The 17,913-nt window shown below is 55.0% G+C and overlaps 2 protein-coding genes across 2 annotated transcripts in view; one reads left to right on the top strand and one right to left on the bottom strand.

The window, feature by feature from the left end:
- LRRN2 (leucine rich repeat neuronal 2) overlaps positions 1-15,320 on the top strand; it is a 63,260-nt gene extending 47,940 nt beyond the window's left edge. Inside the window, exon 2 of the mRNA XM_067729295.1 lies at positions 12,329-15,320. Coding sequence (XP_067585396.1) covers positions 12,566-14,704 — 2,139 coding nt within the window. The 5' untranslated portion in view covers positions 12,329-12,565 and the 3' untranslated portion in view covers positions 14,705-15,320. The remainder of the gene's footprint in view (positions 1-12,328) is intronic.
- The window catches only part of MDM4 (MDM4 regulator of p53), a 93,389-nt gene continuing 87,475 nt past the window's right edge, over positions 12,000-17,913 (bottom strand). The window contains exon 11 of the mRNA XM_067729303.1: positions 12,000-12,143. Coding sequence (XP_067585404.1) covers positions 12,135-12,143 — 9 coding nt within the window. The 3' untranslated portion in view covers positions 12,000-12,134. The remainder of the gene's footprint in view (positions 12,144-17,913) is intronic.

The following is a 17,913-nucleotide window of genomic DNA, read 5'->3' on the forward strand; positions in this document are numbered from 1 at the left end:
AGTGGGACTTCACTGTATCTTTTGAGGGGGGGGGCACAATTCAATCCGTAACGATCCCTGACCTAAGCCAGTGGCCTTCCACAATGCAGTTTGCGTCCTGTGCTCCATCCCATTCATCGTCTTCTGCTACCAAGGACGAGGTACTGCCCTCTCCTGCAATGCAGAAAGTGGGGCTGGCTGGGAGCACTTTTCATCTTCTGCTCTTGCCAAATGATTACAAGCTACTAAGGTGGACTCATGAAATATGGGCAGGCTTTTTGTCCTTTTTATTCCCAGGCAGTAAAAATCATTAAGGCTTGCTCTTAATTAGTTTCATTTCGAAGCTTCTAAATATTGATTTAACCTACACTCCTTTGTACTTGCTGCAGTCACTGAATTATGCCTGTTATTGATCGTGAGATGGAAGTGCTTCTATCCACCGGGCCCCGGGCCCTGGAAGGCACTGGACCCCCAGCGGGTGTGTGGGGCTCAGAAGGCATTGATGGGCTTGGAGGAAAGAAGCCCCTGCCGGATTGGAAAGGGCCTTCCCTTAAAGAAGGGCTGTTCAGCTTAGGCCTGGGGCCAGTTTCTTTCTCTTGGGCTGGCCCAGGCTCAAGGGAATTTGAATAAGAAGTCAGCTGGAAATCTCCCATTCCATTCTGGGCCTGAAGAGAGCTGGGCAGTGGGAGCCGGAGGAGGGTGATGTAGGGTCGGAGCATAGAGCACGGGCTTTGGCAGCCAGCCAGACCTTGTCTGCTTCCCGGCTCTACCAGCTGGGTGTTCTTGTGCAAGGTACCTACCTATCCTCCACATCTGTGAAATGGGGCTAGTAATCCCCACATCTTACTGTGGTTTTGAGCATTGAGGGCAACCACTCATTTCAGAGCCCAGCCCAAAGCCTGGCTCATAGGCAGTCCTTGGTCAATGGCTACCATTATTAACATTGCCGTCCCACTGAGAAAGTAAGTCTGGACTTGGAAGCATACTGTCTTTTAGCCCTGGCTCCGTTACTCGTTTGCGGTATGATCTTGGGCAGGTCACTTAATATCTTTTCCATTAAAATGGGGATAATGGCATCTATGACCTTGCAAGGCTATTGTGACTATCACTCAGGATCGTGGAGATGGAAGAATTTAGATCGCAAGGTGGTGCAGCCAGTCATAATAGATAGTATTGATGGCTATAGTAGTCGCTGCCTTAGATGCCCTCTGGGCTGCCCTCTGCCTCCAGTATCATGTCCAGACTGTTCTGGCTCCAGCCTCTCCACCTCACCTACACTCTTGGAAACGAAGGGGGACCACTCAGTTCTTAGAGTTCACTTCATCATTTTTATCCCAGCACCTTTGCTCCTGGTGTCCCCAGTATGTATAGAATGGTCTTCTACCATCTGTGCATCTGCTGACCTAGGCAACACTTCCCTGGGAGGTTTTGTTAAAAACAACCTTATTGAAGTACATTGCATACCAACAAATCTACCCATTTTTAGTGTATAATTCAATGACTTCTAGAAATTTCCTCACAGAATTGTGTTCTCTCCTCCAGACTATGCCCCTGTTGCTCTTGGTAAGTGCTTCTGTGACACCTCTTATCATACTTTAATAGAGTGTTTTGTTTTGTTTTTAAATTTGTGACTCCCGCCTGCCCTCCCCATGACCTTGTATCCCTATCCCCTCACAGCGCCAGCATACAGTCAGGGCTCTATTAATGCTCATTGGGTAGAGAGCTTCCTTGTGGCTGGGACAGAGAAGGTGAGAGGGGTCTGGAAAACTCAACTCTTATCTATCAGGATAATGATAAGGAGTTCATCATACACATAGGTTTTGTGTATTTTTAATAGCTTTTTATTTATTTATTTTTGGCTACATTGGGTCTTTGTTGCTGCATGCAGGCTTTCTCTAGTTGCGGTGGTCGGGCTTCTCATTGCAGTGGCTTCCCTTGTTGCAGAGCACGGGCTCTAGGCTCATGGGCTCAGTAGTTGTGGCACACGGGCTTCAGTAGTTGTGGCTCCCGGGCTCTAGTGCGCAGGCTCAGTAGTTGTGGCATGCAGGCTCAGTAGTTGTGGCTCGTGGGCTCTAGAGTGCAGGCTCAGTAGTTGTGGCACACGGGCTTTGTTGCTCTGCGGCATGTGGGATCTTCCCAGACCGGGGCTCGAACCCGTGTCCCCTGCATTGGCAGGCGGATTCTTTTTTTTTTTTTTTTTTTGCGGTACGTGGGCCTCTCACTGTTGTGGCCTCCCCCGTTGCGGACCACAGGCTCCAGACGCGCAGGCTCAGCAGCCATGGCTCACGGGCCCAGCCGCTCCGCGGCATGTGGGATCTTCCCAGACCGGGGCATGAACCCGCGTCCCCTGCATCGGCAGGCAGACTCTCAACCACTGCGCCACCAGGGAAGCCCCGGCAGGCGGATTCTTAATCACTGCGCCACCTGGGAAGTCCCCACGTAGTCCACCTGGGAGGTCCCCACGTAGTTTTAATTGAGCGTTCCTAGCCGGCACTGTTCTCGTTTACAGAATTCTAATCTCATCTGGAGGGTCCTTGGAGGTAATCTAGCCCAGTGATTCTCCATGCGCATACATCAGATTCACCTGGATGGTTTCCTCAAACACAGGTAACTAGGCCCCACCCTCTGAGTTTCTGATTCTGGAGGTCTGGGGTGGGCTTGAGAATCTGCATGTCTAACAAGATTCCAAGTGAGCTGATACTGCTGGTCCAGGGACCTCAACTTTAGAACCACTGCTCTAGCCCCATCTCCTCATTTCACAGATGGGGAGCCCAAGGGCTAGAGAAGTAAGAGGACACACTCCAAGGTCTGTCTCAGGCCGGAACTAGAACCCAGCCCTGTCCTGTCCCATGTCCTCCACCACCAGTTCTCATGCCCTGACCTATCCTTCCCACCCTGACTTCAGAGAAGCTGGATAGGGGCACAGAAGGTCGGACAGGGCTTCTGACAAATGCTCTCCACAGGCCTGACCCCGAGCTGGGGAGGGGTGATGGGGGGGCTGCTGCGGGAGAGGCCAGCGGGACTGAGGAGGGGAGCAGGGGAAGAGGAGGGCCACGGGAGGGGAGCGCGTGAAGGCGTGGGCAGCGCAGGCCTGGAGGAGGCGATGAGGACTGACGGGCCATTCTTACTGCGGTTGCGGATGGAAAAAAACCCACTGCGGGGCCTCAGCTGTAGCCATTTATCTCTCAGGCCTGCCCGAGACAGCTGACAGAAGGAGAAGGCAGTGAGCCACACCGAGACCAAGGCTCCTTCCGCCTCGTGATTTATCCCGGGGCTTCATCTGGCAAACCTGCTGATGAAACGAGTCTCCTTTTCTCTCCGCCTCATCAATTTTCATTCTGATTTCATTTTCTTTTTCCGTTAGAAGAGCTTTGGCCTTTCTCCTCGTTTAACTGGTCTGTTCCCCATTTGCTCTGCCTCTTTCTCCTCAGCCACCCGGGCCCCAAACCCTCTCCCCAGGCATTCCTCCCACTCTCGCCATGCCTTGGTGCTCCTCTCACTATTAGTTCTGGGCTGATGAGTCACAGAGTTGCCCTCGAGGGGCTCACAATCTGAGAGAGGAGTTGAGCATCACAGTGGATATGGGTTCTTCAAGGATGGGAGAAGGAGAAAGGGATTGATTAATGGAGCGTGGGCGGTGGTCAGGGAAGACTTCAGAGGGGGACGGTGTGAACTGAGACTTCAGAGATGGGAATACACAAGCGGTGACACGGACTTGTGGGCGAGGCCCCTGCATGTGCAAAGGCACGGGGGCAGGAAAGAGCGTTGCTTGCATCTATCTGAAGCCTTCCCTCTCCTTCCGCTGCACCTAACTCCCAGGGATCCACTGTGTCTGAAGGGCTGCAGGAGGGCAGCCTTTCAAGAATGCTGCAGGGTCTGCCCAGCACCCCCGGCTAATTCTAGGAAGGGCAGGGAAAATTATAGGGAGAGAGGTGGGAGAGGCTCGAGGTCAGTAGCTGGGCTTGGCTGCCCCCCTGGCTTGCGCCTGCGGCCAGTGTGGAATGTCCGCAGGCTGCGGTCAAGCTGGGACATTTAGCGCTCTGCTAGGAGGGGCCCTCTCGACCCTTCCAAGGAGCACCTGGGCAAACAGAGGAGCTGCTCACCTAAGGCAGGAAGAGTGAGCTGTTGGGTGAGAGTGTGTCAGACATTGGTGATCTGTAAATGAACTGAGTTCTAGAGCCTTCTCGAGTCCTAAAGACTAGAACTGGACCCTGGTTGGAGGCCCCGGGGAGTGCTTAAAGTTGACCCAGGAGAGGGCAGCTCCGTCAGGAAGGAGTGTCAGACTGAGATGGAAGGGTTCTTAGGAGAGGCTGCCTGCGTTACAGGCCACATGACCATGGACAGGCCGTCTGGTGCGGGCCTGGTACACAGGTGGCCTGGAAGCCAGGGACTGTGCCTCAGACCAACCGAGGTAGATGAAAAGGGAAGAGCGCTCCGGTGAGCGCCAGGCACTTAGCAGGCATCATCCTTGCAGATTTCCCCCCATGAGGTAGGCTCTCTCCCTGCATTAGAGAGGAGGAATCTGAGTAAGGATGCTCGAGGTCATACAGCCAGCACCAGGATTCGACTCCAAAGCCCTCCTTTGAACCGCTAACCTAAGATCTCAGAGTGTCCGCAGGATTTCCAGAGGGGGCGCCTGAGGGAGTCCAGAGGGGGAGGTTCGTCTTAGGGTGGAATCCAGAGGCAGAAAGTTAAGTCAGAAGTGCCTTCCCAATCAAGGGAAGGGCTACAGTGGCCATGCAGTGGCCAGAGCCAGGGCAGGGGAGCCCGGGCGTGTGCCTGTAGGAGGTGCGCTCTGGACCTCCTTCACGAGGCCAGACTCAGGTCCACCTGCTCTTCAGGAGCTCTGAAGCAACCAGCCCCCTTCTGTTCTCGGGCCCTGCCCTAGCTTGCCTTTCTCTCTCTCCTTCCGCAGGTATCTTCTGAGCTCCTACCATGCGCCAGACTGTTGGAGGAACTGGCCACTTGGAGCACAGTTCTTCCCCTGAGGGCCTCACAGTGTGGAGGGAGAGACAGACAGACAAGTAAACAGCCAGTGTATGATGGAGGGACGCTGAGGCCCCAGAGGAGCCCAGGAGAGGCATGGAGGGGTCAGAGAAGGTTTCCGGAGGATGGGCAGATAAGTCAGCAGAAGGCTGGCGACGCGCGGCGGTGGAGCTCAGCCTGGCACTGCTCTCCAGGCCCCTGCAAAGCTGGCTCCACTCCCCTGAAGCCTCTTTGGTGCAGTGCAACCAGACAAAAAATGACTGTGAGCTACCTACTGGCGCCTTCCACTCCTACTTAAGAAATAACGAGGCAGGCTCCCTTCCAGGCAGCAGAATTGCAACGCCCTCTGTCCAGGGCCAGTCCAGAGGCCTGGGAATGTAGACATTTCTTCCTGGGAACAAGTCCCTTCCCTCCCGGGCCGGGAAAGGGTTTTTACTGGAACTGACTCTTCTCATTGCAGAGGGGAGGGGAGGGCAAGGGTAGACAAGAGAAACCTCATCCTTTCACCAGGAGATGCCCTCTCATTTTCCTCCCTTCTCTCCTCCCGTCTCCCCAGTATCCTCCACTCTTGGAATTCAGCTTCTGGCACCAGAATCATGGAACTAGAAAGGGCTGGTGTGTGAGACACAGCTGGGTTCACACTCAGGCTCTTGCACATTCTAGCTGTGGGACCTGGGTCTGATCCCTTGTCTGCACTGAGCGTGAGGCTTCTCTTCTAAAAAGTACCTACTTACAGGGTTGTTGGGAGGATAGGATGAGGTATCTCTAAAGTGGCCAGCAAATAGAAATCCTGCACACAGAAGGCACTCGGGGGCGTCGTATCCTTCCTCTGACACTTTGATTTATGTCATCCTTCCAGTGGCCTCAACTAGAGTTGAAGGGACTCACCTCACTCAGAGAGGCTCTGCAGACTCATCATTTTCAAGCTTTTATAGCTGCGACTCAAGGGCAAAAATGCATGATTTTGCATCACATCCATCTGTACACAGGTGTGTGTGTGTGTGTATGTGTGTGTAAAACAGAGGGGAAAAATTTCTCAAAACAACTCTTAGTCTAGCTACATACAATGCACTCTATTTTCTATTTCATTTTTTTAATGTACATTTTTATCCACTTTAAACTGTTTTCATGACCCACTAATGGGTTGCGATTCATAATTCATGGCTGTAGAACACCTCCCACCCTTACCAGGAAATTCTGCACTGCACTAGGCTCTGAGAAGACAAAAATAAATAACAAACCATCCTTTCCTCCAGGAGCTGACAGCCTGGTTGAGAACACAGGCTCTCAGAATGACGATAAGGAAGGTGCTGTTACCGTGGAGGTCTGTTCAGAGTCTCCGGGACTGCGGTGGGTGTAACCACCCTTCTAGGAGGGCCTCTGGGAACCTGTCACAGAGGAGGTGGCATTTGGGATGGGTTTTTACGGCTGAAGAGGAGTTTGATAGTTGAAGTTAGGGAGAGGTTTTGCTGGTTGAGTGAGAGGCCCGCGGAGGAGAAGGAAATAGCAAGTCTAGTCTAGGAGGAGCATGAGGTGCCTGGGAATGAGAGGGTCACTCAAAGGTGAGGAGGCTGCTGTGAGAGTCAAGACAAGAAATGAAAAGGGAACGTTAGCATGAGCACTGTGGTGGGTGTGTGTGAGGTGGGAGGGACGTGTCACCATGGTGGAGATTTCCAGTCTTGGAGACTGGTGGATGGCAGTGCCTCCTGAGCAGGTTTGGTGGGAGATGTTGGGCTTGGGACAAGTTGAGTGCAAGGAGCCTCTGAAATGGGCGAGTGGAGAGGTCTGGGGCAGTTACAAGTGAGTCTGGGTCTCTCCTTCCTGGTCACTCCCCAATTTGTCCTCTGCCTGGTGCCCCAGATTCTGTAATCAAAATACCTAGGGGTCTGGCAACAAAAAGGGCCCAGCAATGCTGCCCCAGGAGGTGGCCAAGACCCAGCAGGGCTTTGGGGAAGGGCTGCCAGGAGGTTATCCTGCCATCTTCTTGTCTCAAGGCAGCATGACACTCACAGGCCCAAGTCATAGGATTCCAACCGGAGAGGGGACCCTAGGGCATAGAGCAATTTCTAGATACGGGAGTTGTAAAACAAGAAAGAGGAATCAGTCTCCCTTCCTGGAGATCGCTGATTAAGTGTGAGACCCTGAGAAGCTATAGCCACTATGAAGCAGGAGGATGAATTAAGTGAATTTCAGGTCTGAGGTTCTGGCGTTCCCTAAAGCCAGAGTCAGCTGTTTCCAAAGACCCTGGTTCCAAGTTGCGATGGAGAAGGAAGGGGAATTCTGGGCTTAAAAGATGAAACTGATGGATGATGATAGAAGTCAGGACAATGGTTAACTCCAGGTGGGGGCTGGACATTGACTGGGAAGGGCCGCACAGGAACCTCGGGAGGGCTGGAAATGCTTATATCTTGCTGTGGGTGGTGGTTGTACTGGTATCTACTAAGGTAGAAGTTCATCAAGCTGTGCACTTGGGATTCGCGCCATTTATGTACTCTCCTGGACGTACGTTACACCATAATAGAAAGAAGTTGTTTAGGACGAAAGGTGAGAGACGAGAAGTAGGGGCTAAGGTGGGAGGAGAGGCAATGGTGAAGGGGGCAACGAAGGCAACTAAGAGGCACGTCATAGGCCTTGCATCCTGGCTCCTCACAGCAGTTCTGTGAGAGGGTCTCATCCTCACTTCCCAGCTCGGGTCGTCTAACTTTGTCCAAGGTCACCCACAGTGAGCGGCAGAGCCAGACTCAAACTCTGATCACAGAGCCCAGGCTCCTTCCACTCCACCACTCCTGCTTTGCATAAGTTATTTATGGAATTCAGACTCTGGAAGACTAGATAAATGCCGAGGTCTCCTCCAGCTCTGAGGTCCTGGCTGTCTGTGATTAAATGAGAGGTGGGAGTGAGGGGCCATGCTCACCTCTCGGGAGGAGCGGAGGCCAGGTGTACAGATGGAGGGATGGCCTCCCCCACCTCTGCATCCCCCAACCCAGCGCTTATCTGCTGGTGAGGAGGCCGGAGTTTATCAGTGCTACACTCAATTATGCTGCCCTTCTGTCTCCGCAGCTCAGGGAGACCTGGCACTGAAGCAGCAGCGAAGGCCAGGCAATTGATCACTGCCACTGGCTGTTCCTCCCTCCGGAGGGCTCCCAGCTCAGGGGGGGGCTGGGCAGAGGCTGTGGGGAGGGGAGAGGAGTTGGGGGAGGAGAGGCTTGGCATCCAGCAGCCCCCTGGAGGAGCAATGCTGTCAGTGCTGGCAGGAGCCCGGGACTGTACTGGGGGCAGGGCCAGAGATGGAGGAAAGGGAGAAGAGCAGCTCTGGCTGCTGACGTCAGCTTCTCCAAAATTCTTCATTTAGGGCTTTGCCAAGGGTTGGAGTTTAATGGGGAGTGTACGGGATCAATTCCATACTTTCTGCTAAATCCAGAGCCGCTGCCGGGAGGAGGTGGGTCCGCTGGGGCTTGCAGAGCCAGCCCTTCCAAGAGAAACTTTGCTCCTTGAGCGGGCAACCCTGCTTCCCCTGTCACTGACGGTCATGTCTCCAGCTGTCCCTGAACAAAGAGGAGCACCCAGCCCCCAATCCGAAGGCAGGCTGAGGTCTCTGCGCAGCCTGCTGGCTCTGTCTGTCCCTGTGCTTCCAGGCCCAGCCACACACTCAGAGGAACAGGGTCTTCCCCATGTGTCCCCCAAGGAAGTCACTCTAGCCAGAAATGAAGGAATGGTGTCTGAGGGGCCCCCTCAGGGAGCGTTGGGGAGGAGCAGGGGACCCATTCGTCTCTGAAAAGACTGGCACCTGAAGCAGGCATTCTGGGCCACCAGCCCTGCACTCTGCTCCTGTTAAGGCGGGCGTTGAGCTGCCAGGCAGTGAACCTTGGCTGGGCTGGTGGGGCAGGTTACAGAGTCAAAGACCTGGGTTTGAATTCTGACCCCACCACGTCAGAAGCTGTGCAAGCTCTGATGTGTCAATTAACCTCTCCTTGCTTCAGTTGCTTCCCCTGTAAAATGAGACTAAACAATCCCTCTCTGTCTGCACACAGGGTTGATGGGAGAGTTACACACTTCACAATTTGTATCCACTCACCAGTACCCTCTGCATGCTCAATCCTACACTTGGCTCACCGGGAACACAAAAAGCATGCAAGACATAGCCCCTACGGCAAAGAGCTTGAAATCCAGTTGGGGAAAACGCACGCGTGATAGTCTGAACTCCTGCTCACCCCGGGAGATTATAGATAAAAGACAATTAGCTTTCTCTGCAGCTCCGGCTCCCAGCAGAAATTGCTAATCAAGCCTGCATGAGTGGGCCATGTGCAAGACAGCCTTAAGTGGTGATGGCAGGTGAGTGGGCAGCTCTGAGTTCTATCTTGGAAGGGGCTGTGTGCTCAGCAGTGACGGGGAGGACTTGTCTGGGCCTTTGCCAAGCCTTGGGACCAGAGGTGTGTACGAACATGAGTCATCCAGCCGCTGCCCGTCTCTGGGCCGCTGGTCGCCGAGCCCCAGCCCGAGGCTCCTGGCTGAGCGGCTGGAGCTCTGGCTCACCACCCGCCCCCCAGCCCAGCCACAGGGGCGAGGAGGAGGGTGAGCCTGGAGTGGAGGGAAAGGCGAATCTCTGGACGTTTTTAATGAACTTTTAAATGGCTTCTCTATCCCATCCATACAGTTGAGCATCGGTAGGACAAAGGTGCCAGGACAGAGATGTTGGAGGAGGAACCTGGGGCTCGGGCAAGGTCTGAAGGCCCTCTCCACCCACTGCAGCCTCCTCTCCCCTTAACGAACTGTCTTGGGCTCTCCTAATCATTTTACATTTTTGGTCCTGCCAGAGTGGCACTCTTAAAGGCGTGACGTTTTATCTAGTCCCGCTCACAGCTCCCCATCCCACCTGGGGGCGACCCTGGGCCCAGAGTGGGCAAGCTTAATAGGGGCTTGTTGAGTCCTGGGATCCAACTTCTATCCCCCACTAAGAAGTCCTATAGCTGGGGAGCTTCCCAACCCTGGGAGATGAAAGAGAACTAAGCCTTGCTGGGCTCTCTGTGTGCACCACACCCAGTCCCTTTAATCCTAATGACAAGTTCATTTTACACATAAGGAACAGATGCTCAGACCAGTGAACCTTTCCCAGGGTGCTCTGGTAGGAAGTGGTAAGTAACAGTGAGATCTCTTTGCTGGTGGGTTCTACTTTCTTGGGTGAGGCCTGGGCAGGAGGCAGGAGCCTCTGGTGTGTACGTGTGGCAGGACCACAGCCCTAGTTCCGTGACAGGGTCATCCCAGGACTCAGCCTGTCCCTGCTGCCTCTCCACTCACATAGCGCACGGCAGAATCCCCCCCACTCTTCCTGACCACCGCTCACCGGCCCGGGTGGCTGAGTACTCCAGGCTCCCCTCTGCACGTGGATGCGGGTGTGCACGTGTGTTTGCCCTGAGTTTTATGTGTCAGTGTACACAACACCCCCACTCAAAACCTCTGTGCATTTTAAGTCATGTTGTTTTTCCCACCTTCAGAAATAGCTGCAGAGGAAGGTGGGAAGTAGTCGAATGTAAAGAGGCGTGCCGCTCCCTTGCTCGAGGGAAGCCTCCAACTGCTCCCCTCCCCGGCCCCAGCATCCTGCAAGTGGGATGAGGTGGGCAAAGAGCCCCGCTGGCCAGCTGAGAGGCACTTGCCTGGAGGGTGGTGGAAGACAGCTCCCAGCTTCCTGCAGCTCCCTGATAAGGAGTCATCTCCTCAGGGGACAAGAATGGGCACCCAGCCTGCTGCTTCGGCAGCCAGTACAGCTCAGGGTATCCAGGGTAGGTTCGGGCCAGATCTGGGGGCAGAGAAGTACAGTGTAAATGGCACAACCTCTGAATTCGTGTCTCCCGACATTTACCAGCTGTATGGCTTGAGCCGAATTCTTTAACCTCTTCCAAACCTCAGTTTCTTCGTCTGCAAACTGGAGGTATTAATGCTTATCTTGTAGACTCTTTATGAGGGTTAAATGAAATAAGACACAGTCTTTGAAAGGTCCTGGCAAATAGCAGGCATTCAATAACTGTGCACTCCACTGATGTCTGCAGCTGGAAAACTACCCAGTCAGACCTCCACTCAGGAGTCAGACCAGGCCCAGGGGCCCCCTTTGGTTCGCCCTTCTCGGTTCTAGGCCAAGGCTGGACTTTCGTCTAGGGCGAAGCATCTTGGCCATGGGTTCTTCTAGAGAACCAGGATCGATTGTCCATACCCAGGAGGAAGGAAGAGCAGGGGCTTGGATTCTAGACTGGAGTGGGGGTAGGGACCCAACCTCCTGGAGGAAGGAGCCCTGGGACCACAGAGATTGATTTATACGATCAACCCTCACTGGGCACCTGTCCTGGGCTACAAGCGTGATGATGAGCGAGACAGGTCCCCAGTTGGGGAGACATTTCCACATGATGTGATCAGGGCTGTGACAGAAGAAAGCATGGGGTACTGTGAGAGCACAAGGCAGGCCCCTTAGCCATCCAGGGGTGGGGAGGGTTAGAAGCAGCTTTCTGTAGGAAGCGACTGACCTTAGGTTGAGTCTTGAAGAACAACTGAGAGTTGTCTGGGAGACAGGAGCGGGGGGTGTTGGGTAAATATGACCTGAAAGGTTGGTCACAGTGAGTCAGTAGGATGGCAAAAGCCAGGAGAATTGGCTGAGGCCAGATCACATATGGTCAGGACTGAGGTGCTCAGACCCAGGCTTCTTAAACCCACCAGCTCCTGGCAGTTTGGCTAGGCTACAGGGGAAGGGAAAGCCCCTGCCTCCAGGTAGGGAAGTTGGCAAAAGCCAAAGCTGTCCCCTATCCCAGGAGAGCCTAAGCAGACCCCAGGTGACCACCCCACTTCCCCAGCCTGTCTGGGTGTGGGGTCAGGGTCCACTGCCTTTCAACTTGCCAAGTCCTGGGAGCGCACCCTGGAATCTAGAAGCCGCATTTGTTTCTACCACCCTCTACCCACACTGCTCCGAGGGATGTCTGAAAACTGTCGCTTTATTTCCCATTCACTCAGTGAGGAGGGATGTGAGGAAGGTTGGAGAATCTACTCCACATCTCTCTGGGCTCAGAAGGACTCTGAAGATGACAACTTCAGCCATCCCCTCTCCTCCACACACACACACACCTTCTGCGAGTTATACTGGATGCTTCCAAGGCTCAATCTCTTGCCCCTTCCTTGAAGACTCCCAGTCACTCCCCCTGCAGATCAAAGAAAAGGACAACAAAGCCTAAGGACTGGAGGACAGAATCCAGGAGCCCTGGCTCTGATCTTGTCCACCCCTCTCAGCTCCTTTGACCTCTTGAGTCAAACAGGGGAGACACAGGAGGAGGGAGTAGATTCTGCTTCTCTGCAACCTCCTTAACTCTGCATCCTCTTTTTCCAGGGCTGCCCCGATGGGTCATGGCAATGAGTGAGCAGACCGAGCGCCAGTGGACAAGGATGGAGAGCCGCACCCAAGAGGGCAGGAAGTGATGCCCACCCATCCCCGCGTAGAATGACTGCCCAGGGAGAGTGGTTCCCCGGGCCCTGGCAGGGCTGCTGACCCTCAGCCTGCAAAGCGCTAAGAGCACAGGGACTCCAGACTCTTCTTGTGGATGGTCCCCTGCCCTGCAGCTCCACCATGAGGCTGCTTGTGGCCCCCCTCTTGCTAGCTTGGGTGGCTGGTGCCATTGCCACTGTGCCCGTGGTACCTTGGCACGTGCCCTGCCCCCCTCGGTGTGCCTGCCAGATCCGGCCCTGGTATACACCCCTATCGTCCTACCGCGAGGCCACCACCGTGGACTGCAATGACCTATTCCTGACAGCTGTGCCCCCGGCGCTGCCCGCAGGCACGCAGACCCTGCTGCTACAGAGCAACGGCATCGTCCGCGTGGACCAGAGTGAGCTCGGCTACCTGGCCAATCTCACAGAGCTGGACCTGTCCCAGAACAGCTTTTCAGACACCCGAGACTGTGATTTCCGTGCCCTGCCCCAGCTGCTGAGCCTGCACCTGGAGGAGAACCAGCTGACCCGGCTGGAGGACCACAGCTTTGCAGGGCTGGCCAGCCTTCAGGAACTCTATCTCAACCACAACCAGCTCTACCGCATCGCCCCAAGGGCCTTCGCCGGCCTCAGCAACCTGCTGCGGCTACACCTCAACTCCAACCTGCTGAGGGCCGTGGACGGCCGCTGGTTCGAGATGCTGCCCAGCCTGGAGATCCTCATGATCGGCGGCAACAAAGTGGACGCTATCTTGGACATGAACTTCCGGCCCCTGGCCAACCTGCGCAGCCTGGTGCTCGCAGGCATGAACCTGCGGGAGATCTCTGACTACGCCCTGGAGGGGCTTCAAAGCCTGGAGAGCCTCTCCTTCTATGACAACCTGCTGGCCCGGGTACCGCGGCGGGCGCTGGAGCAGGTGCCTGGGCTCAAGTTCCTAGACCTGAACAAGAACCCGCTCCAGCGGGTGGGGCCCGGGGACTTTGCCAACATGTTGCACCTCAAGGAGCTGGGGCTGAACAACATGGAGGAGCTGGTTTCCATTGACAAGTTTGCCCTGGTCAACCTCCCTGAGCTGACCAAGCTGGACATCACCAACAACCCCCGGCTGTCTTTCATCCACCCCCGCGCCTTCCATCACCTGCCCCAGATGGAGACCCTCATGCTCAACAACAATGCTCTCAGTGCCTTGCACCAGCAGACAGTGGAGTCCCTGCCCAACCTGCAGGAGGTGGGTCTCCATGGCAACCCCATCCGCTGTGACTGTGTCATCCGCTGGGCCAATGCCACGGGCACCCATGTCCGCTTCATCGAGCCTCAGTCCACCCTGTGTGCCGAGCCACCAGACCTCCAGCGCCGCCCAGTGCGGGAGGTGCCCTTCCGGGAGATGACGGACCACTGCCTGCCCCTCATCTCCCCCCGCAGCTTCCCCCCCAGCCTCCAGGTGGCCAGTGGAGAGAGCCTGGTGCTGCACTGCCGGGCGCTGGCTGAACCAGAACCCGAGATCTACTGGGTCACTCCAGCTGGGGTTCGACTGACGGCTGCCCGGGCAGGCAGGAAGTACCGGGTGTACCCTGAGGGGACCCTGGAGCTGCGGAGGGTGACAGCGGAAGAGGCAGGGCTGTACACCTGTGTGGCCCAGAACCTGGTAGGGGCTGACACTAAGACGGTTAGTGTGGTTGTTGGCCGGGCTCCCCTGCAGCCAGGCAGAGGCAAGGGATGGGGTCTGGAACTCCAGGTGCAGGAGACTCACCCCTATCACATCCTGCTATCTTGGGTCTCCCCACCCAACACAGTCTCCACCAACCTCACCTGGTCCAGTGCCTCTGCCCTCCAGGGCCACAGGGCCACTGCTGTGGCCCGCCTGCCACGGGGCACCCACAGCTACAACATCACCCGCCTCCTTCAGGCCACGGAGTACTGGGCCTGCCTGCAAGTGGCCTTTGCTGATGCCCACACCCAGTTGGCATGTGTATGGGCCAGGACTAAAGAGGCCACTCCTTGTCACAGAGCCTTAGGGGACCAACCTGGGCTCATAGCCATCCTGGTTCTCACCATCCTCCTGCTGGCAGCCGGGCTGGCAGCCCACCTTGGCACTGGCCAGCCCAGGCAGGGAGTGGGTGGGCGGCCTCTCCTTCCAGCCTGGGCTTTCTGGGGCTGGAGCACCCCCTCAGCCCGGGTGGTATCTGCACCCCTTGTCCTGCACTGGAATCCGGGGAGGAAGCTGCCCAGGTCCTCAGAAGGGGAGACACTGTCACCACCATTGTCACAAAATTCCTGAAGCTCAGCCTGTTCTCAGCAGCAGAGAAATAACTAGGACTACTTTTTACCAGAAGGGAAGCCATCTGGGCCAGGTACCCTGCCAGGAAAGTAACATGGGTCCACGTGCTTGAGGCCTGGCAGCTGGACCAAGACAGCCAGCTTTGTGGCCCTAGGGGGTGCTCCTGCGGCCTCCAGAAACGGCCCTTACCTTCTGAGGGCTCCTCCGCTGCCATTTGAGGAGCATCTCCAAGGAACAGGAAGGACCCTGGCTAAAGCTGCCCACCTCCCCAGTTGTCTGTGTGCCCAGAGGCTCCTGGGCCTGGATGTCCCCCGCCTGTGTCCTCAGGCCCTTGGCCCACAGGATGCGCCCCCTCCTCTTCTCTGTCTCTGTGCAGTCTCAGTTGCTTGCTCTTTCCCCTTCTGGGCAAGAGCTGAAGGAGGCCTCTCCTCCCCACCTCGGGGGACTGCTCCCAAAGTGGGGCCCCAGTTGGATCAGGAGGACACGTGGGAGAGGGATGCCCAGGAACGCCTCTTCTCGGCACCCTTCTGGCCTGCGCTCTGAGGTTGACTTTCTATAGGCAATTTTGTACCTTTGTGGAGAAATGTGTCACCTCCCCCCAACCCAATTCATTCTTTTCTCCTGTTTTGTAAAAAATAAAAATAAATAAGAATAACAATAATAAGGGGAGGGGAAGGAAACAAAAGAAAAATAATCCTTTGAATACTGAGTATGACTAAAGAGCTCTCTGCTCTGAATCTCTTAAAAGCCTGAGGGTGACAGAAAGGGGCTGGAATGGGAGAGGAGGGAGGAGAGAGAGAGGAACGTGGTGCGAGAGAGCACAGTTTTTCCCTTTAGGTTTGAATTCTGACCTGCCAGGCGCCTCTGGGCCTGCTCCCCAAAGGGCCTGGAGATCTGGAGAAGAGAGACAAAGAGCAGGAGAGGCTGGCACGAGAGGAAAGAAGAGACAAGGAGAGGGAGGGAGAGGAAAATGGAGGAAAACCTGGAGATGGAGAGAGTGGAAATTTCCATCACCAAATGTTGTCACCCCTTCTCTTTCTGTGATAAGCAATTAACATGCCAGTGCATGGGAAGCACTTCCCATCCTATTTCTAATTAAACCCAAGAGGCAGAGTCATGCAGAGAATTGCAGATCATCAAGACAGCAAGAACTTGGGCTCACTGGGGCAGGAGGGGGTTGTGGGGTGACGGAGGATTTGGGGAGGGGAAGGCTGTGGGACAAGAAAATTGCTGCATTTATCTTTCCGGTCCATTTCAGTATAAGCTGCAGTGAGCCTGGTTTGCTTTTGCAGTATTTTTTTTTTTCATGGATTGACTTCTTAGGACCAAATGTGAAGAGAAACATCTTTGGAAAAGCAGAAGAGCCAAGGGGAGGGGCTGCTGCGGCAGCCGAAGGGCGGTTCCAGAGCAGAAGGCCGCTGGACCACAGCTCTCGTTCCTGAGATGGGTCTCTTGAGACCGAAAAGAAGCACCACGTGAACCTGGCGTCTTCTGCGCTACAGACACGTTTAGCAGACTCATAGGAAGCGGGGTCTAAGTCACACTAAGGTTGCAAATGTAGACACAGATGGAAGCCAGACCAATAGAGCATCAGGCCCCATGGAACCTAGAAAGAGAACACTCACCCCAAGCCAGACGATGATGCTTCTCTCTCGGTAAGCACAAAGAGAGCAGGGTTCTCTGAAGACCTTCAGCAAACAGCCACTTTAGAAGCCTTTTCCTCTTGGGCAGAAGGGTTCTCACACATCAGCCTGCATCAGAATCACCTGAGGGCTGGCTGAACACAGACGGCTGGTCCTACCCCCAGAGTTTCTGATCTAGATTTGGGTGGGATCTGAGAATTGCATTTCTAACAAGTTTGCTGCTGGTCTGGGGACCACACTTGGAGAGCCATGGAGCTCCAGCCTGCGGTGGCTAGAATGTTTCACTTCCTCTGTTCAGGGTCGCAGCTTTTCTCTACACAGCAGTACAGGTTATGGTCCCGTGAGAGAGTTGGGGCGGGGGTGGAAGATGGCCCCTCAGCTCCTGCCCGCTCTACTGCTGGGCTGCTCGACCCCATTTCAAAATGACAGCCCACTGCCCTGAGTCACCAGGCTCCAGCCACATGTGCTCTTTCCCATGGGCAACTTACGTGTTCTTTCGGGGAGGGAGCTGGGAAAGCTTTGGGACCATCATAGCCAAGTTCCGGGCAGCCACGCCAACTAACTGGGGCTGGCCTGTGGGATCCAGCCTACTTGCCATTGGTGAGGGTTCATCCTCTGTGATCCAGAGGCTCTGTGGGGAAGAGGCAGGCCAGGGCCTGTGCTGATCATGGAAAACTGAAGTTAGAAGTCAGCGCCTCTCCTGTCTAGGGTGAAGGGCAGGTGCTTCCTTTCTTGATGGGCCCACATGGCAAGGAGAATCCTGGTGCTGGTCCCTGAAGCACCCACAGCCCTGTAAAGCCTGTGAGCCCTGCAACCCTCTCCCATCAGCTCCTCCCCTGCCACCCCAGAACTCCTCTAAGACCTCAGGGTTCGGTCACAGCAACCAAAAAGTGACCCCAGCACACATTAGATTCTGCAAGCACGAAATACTTGTAAAGGTACCTGCGGTCGGAGGATGGAAAGGCTGGAAGTTGAAAGACATCTTTGCTACCCTCCTTTCCCGAAGACTCCTCGGTTATAGGCAGGAAGCCCTGGGGGAACCATGGAAGCTGTGAGCCCTGAGGAAGAGGGGTGCAGCTCTGGCTCCCAGTTTCCATGTCCTCAGGGGCTCCCGGCACTGAGCCCTTGAAAATGAATCCCTTCCTGGGTGGGGGGAAGGCAGTTATGGTGATTTAGCCTTTCTCTCAGCTGGATTCCCTGGTCCTGAGCATGTGGCTGCCCCAGAGCGTGAGGTGAGCCGGGGAAAGGACGTGAGTGAGTGGCCTCTTCTCCTGGAAAGAGAGCTGAGCTGCAGTTAGCTTTCAAACTAGTCTGAGTGCTTGGGCAACTAAACATGCTGGGTTTAAAACAAACAAAACGGCTATTTAGCCTGGTCTCTTCTGGACATTTAAGGTAGCTTTTTTTAAACCCTAAATAGAAAGCAATATTTATCACTGTTTGAATTTTAAGTTGTTACAGAGAGCCTGTCACTTCCATCTATTGAGATGATTTCAAAACCCAGCTCAATTGTTGACTGTTTATGTCCCTGGCGGGAGCACGCCACTGCAGGATCCTATCCTGCCTTTC

The sequence above is a fragment of the Pseudorca crassidens genome, chromosome 2 (genome assembly GCF_039906515.1).
Source record: "Pseudorca crassidens isolate mPseCra1 chromosome 2, mPseCra1.hap1, whole genome shotgun sequence".
NCBI classification, from domain to species: domain Eukaryota; kingdom Metazoa; phylum Chordata; class Mammalia; order Artiodactyla; family Delphinidae; genus Pseudorca; species Pseudorca crassidens.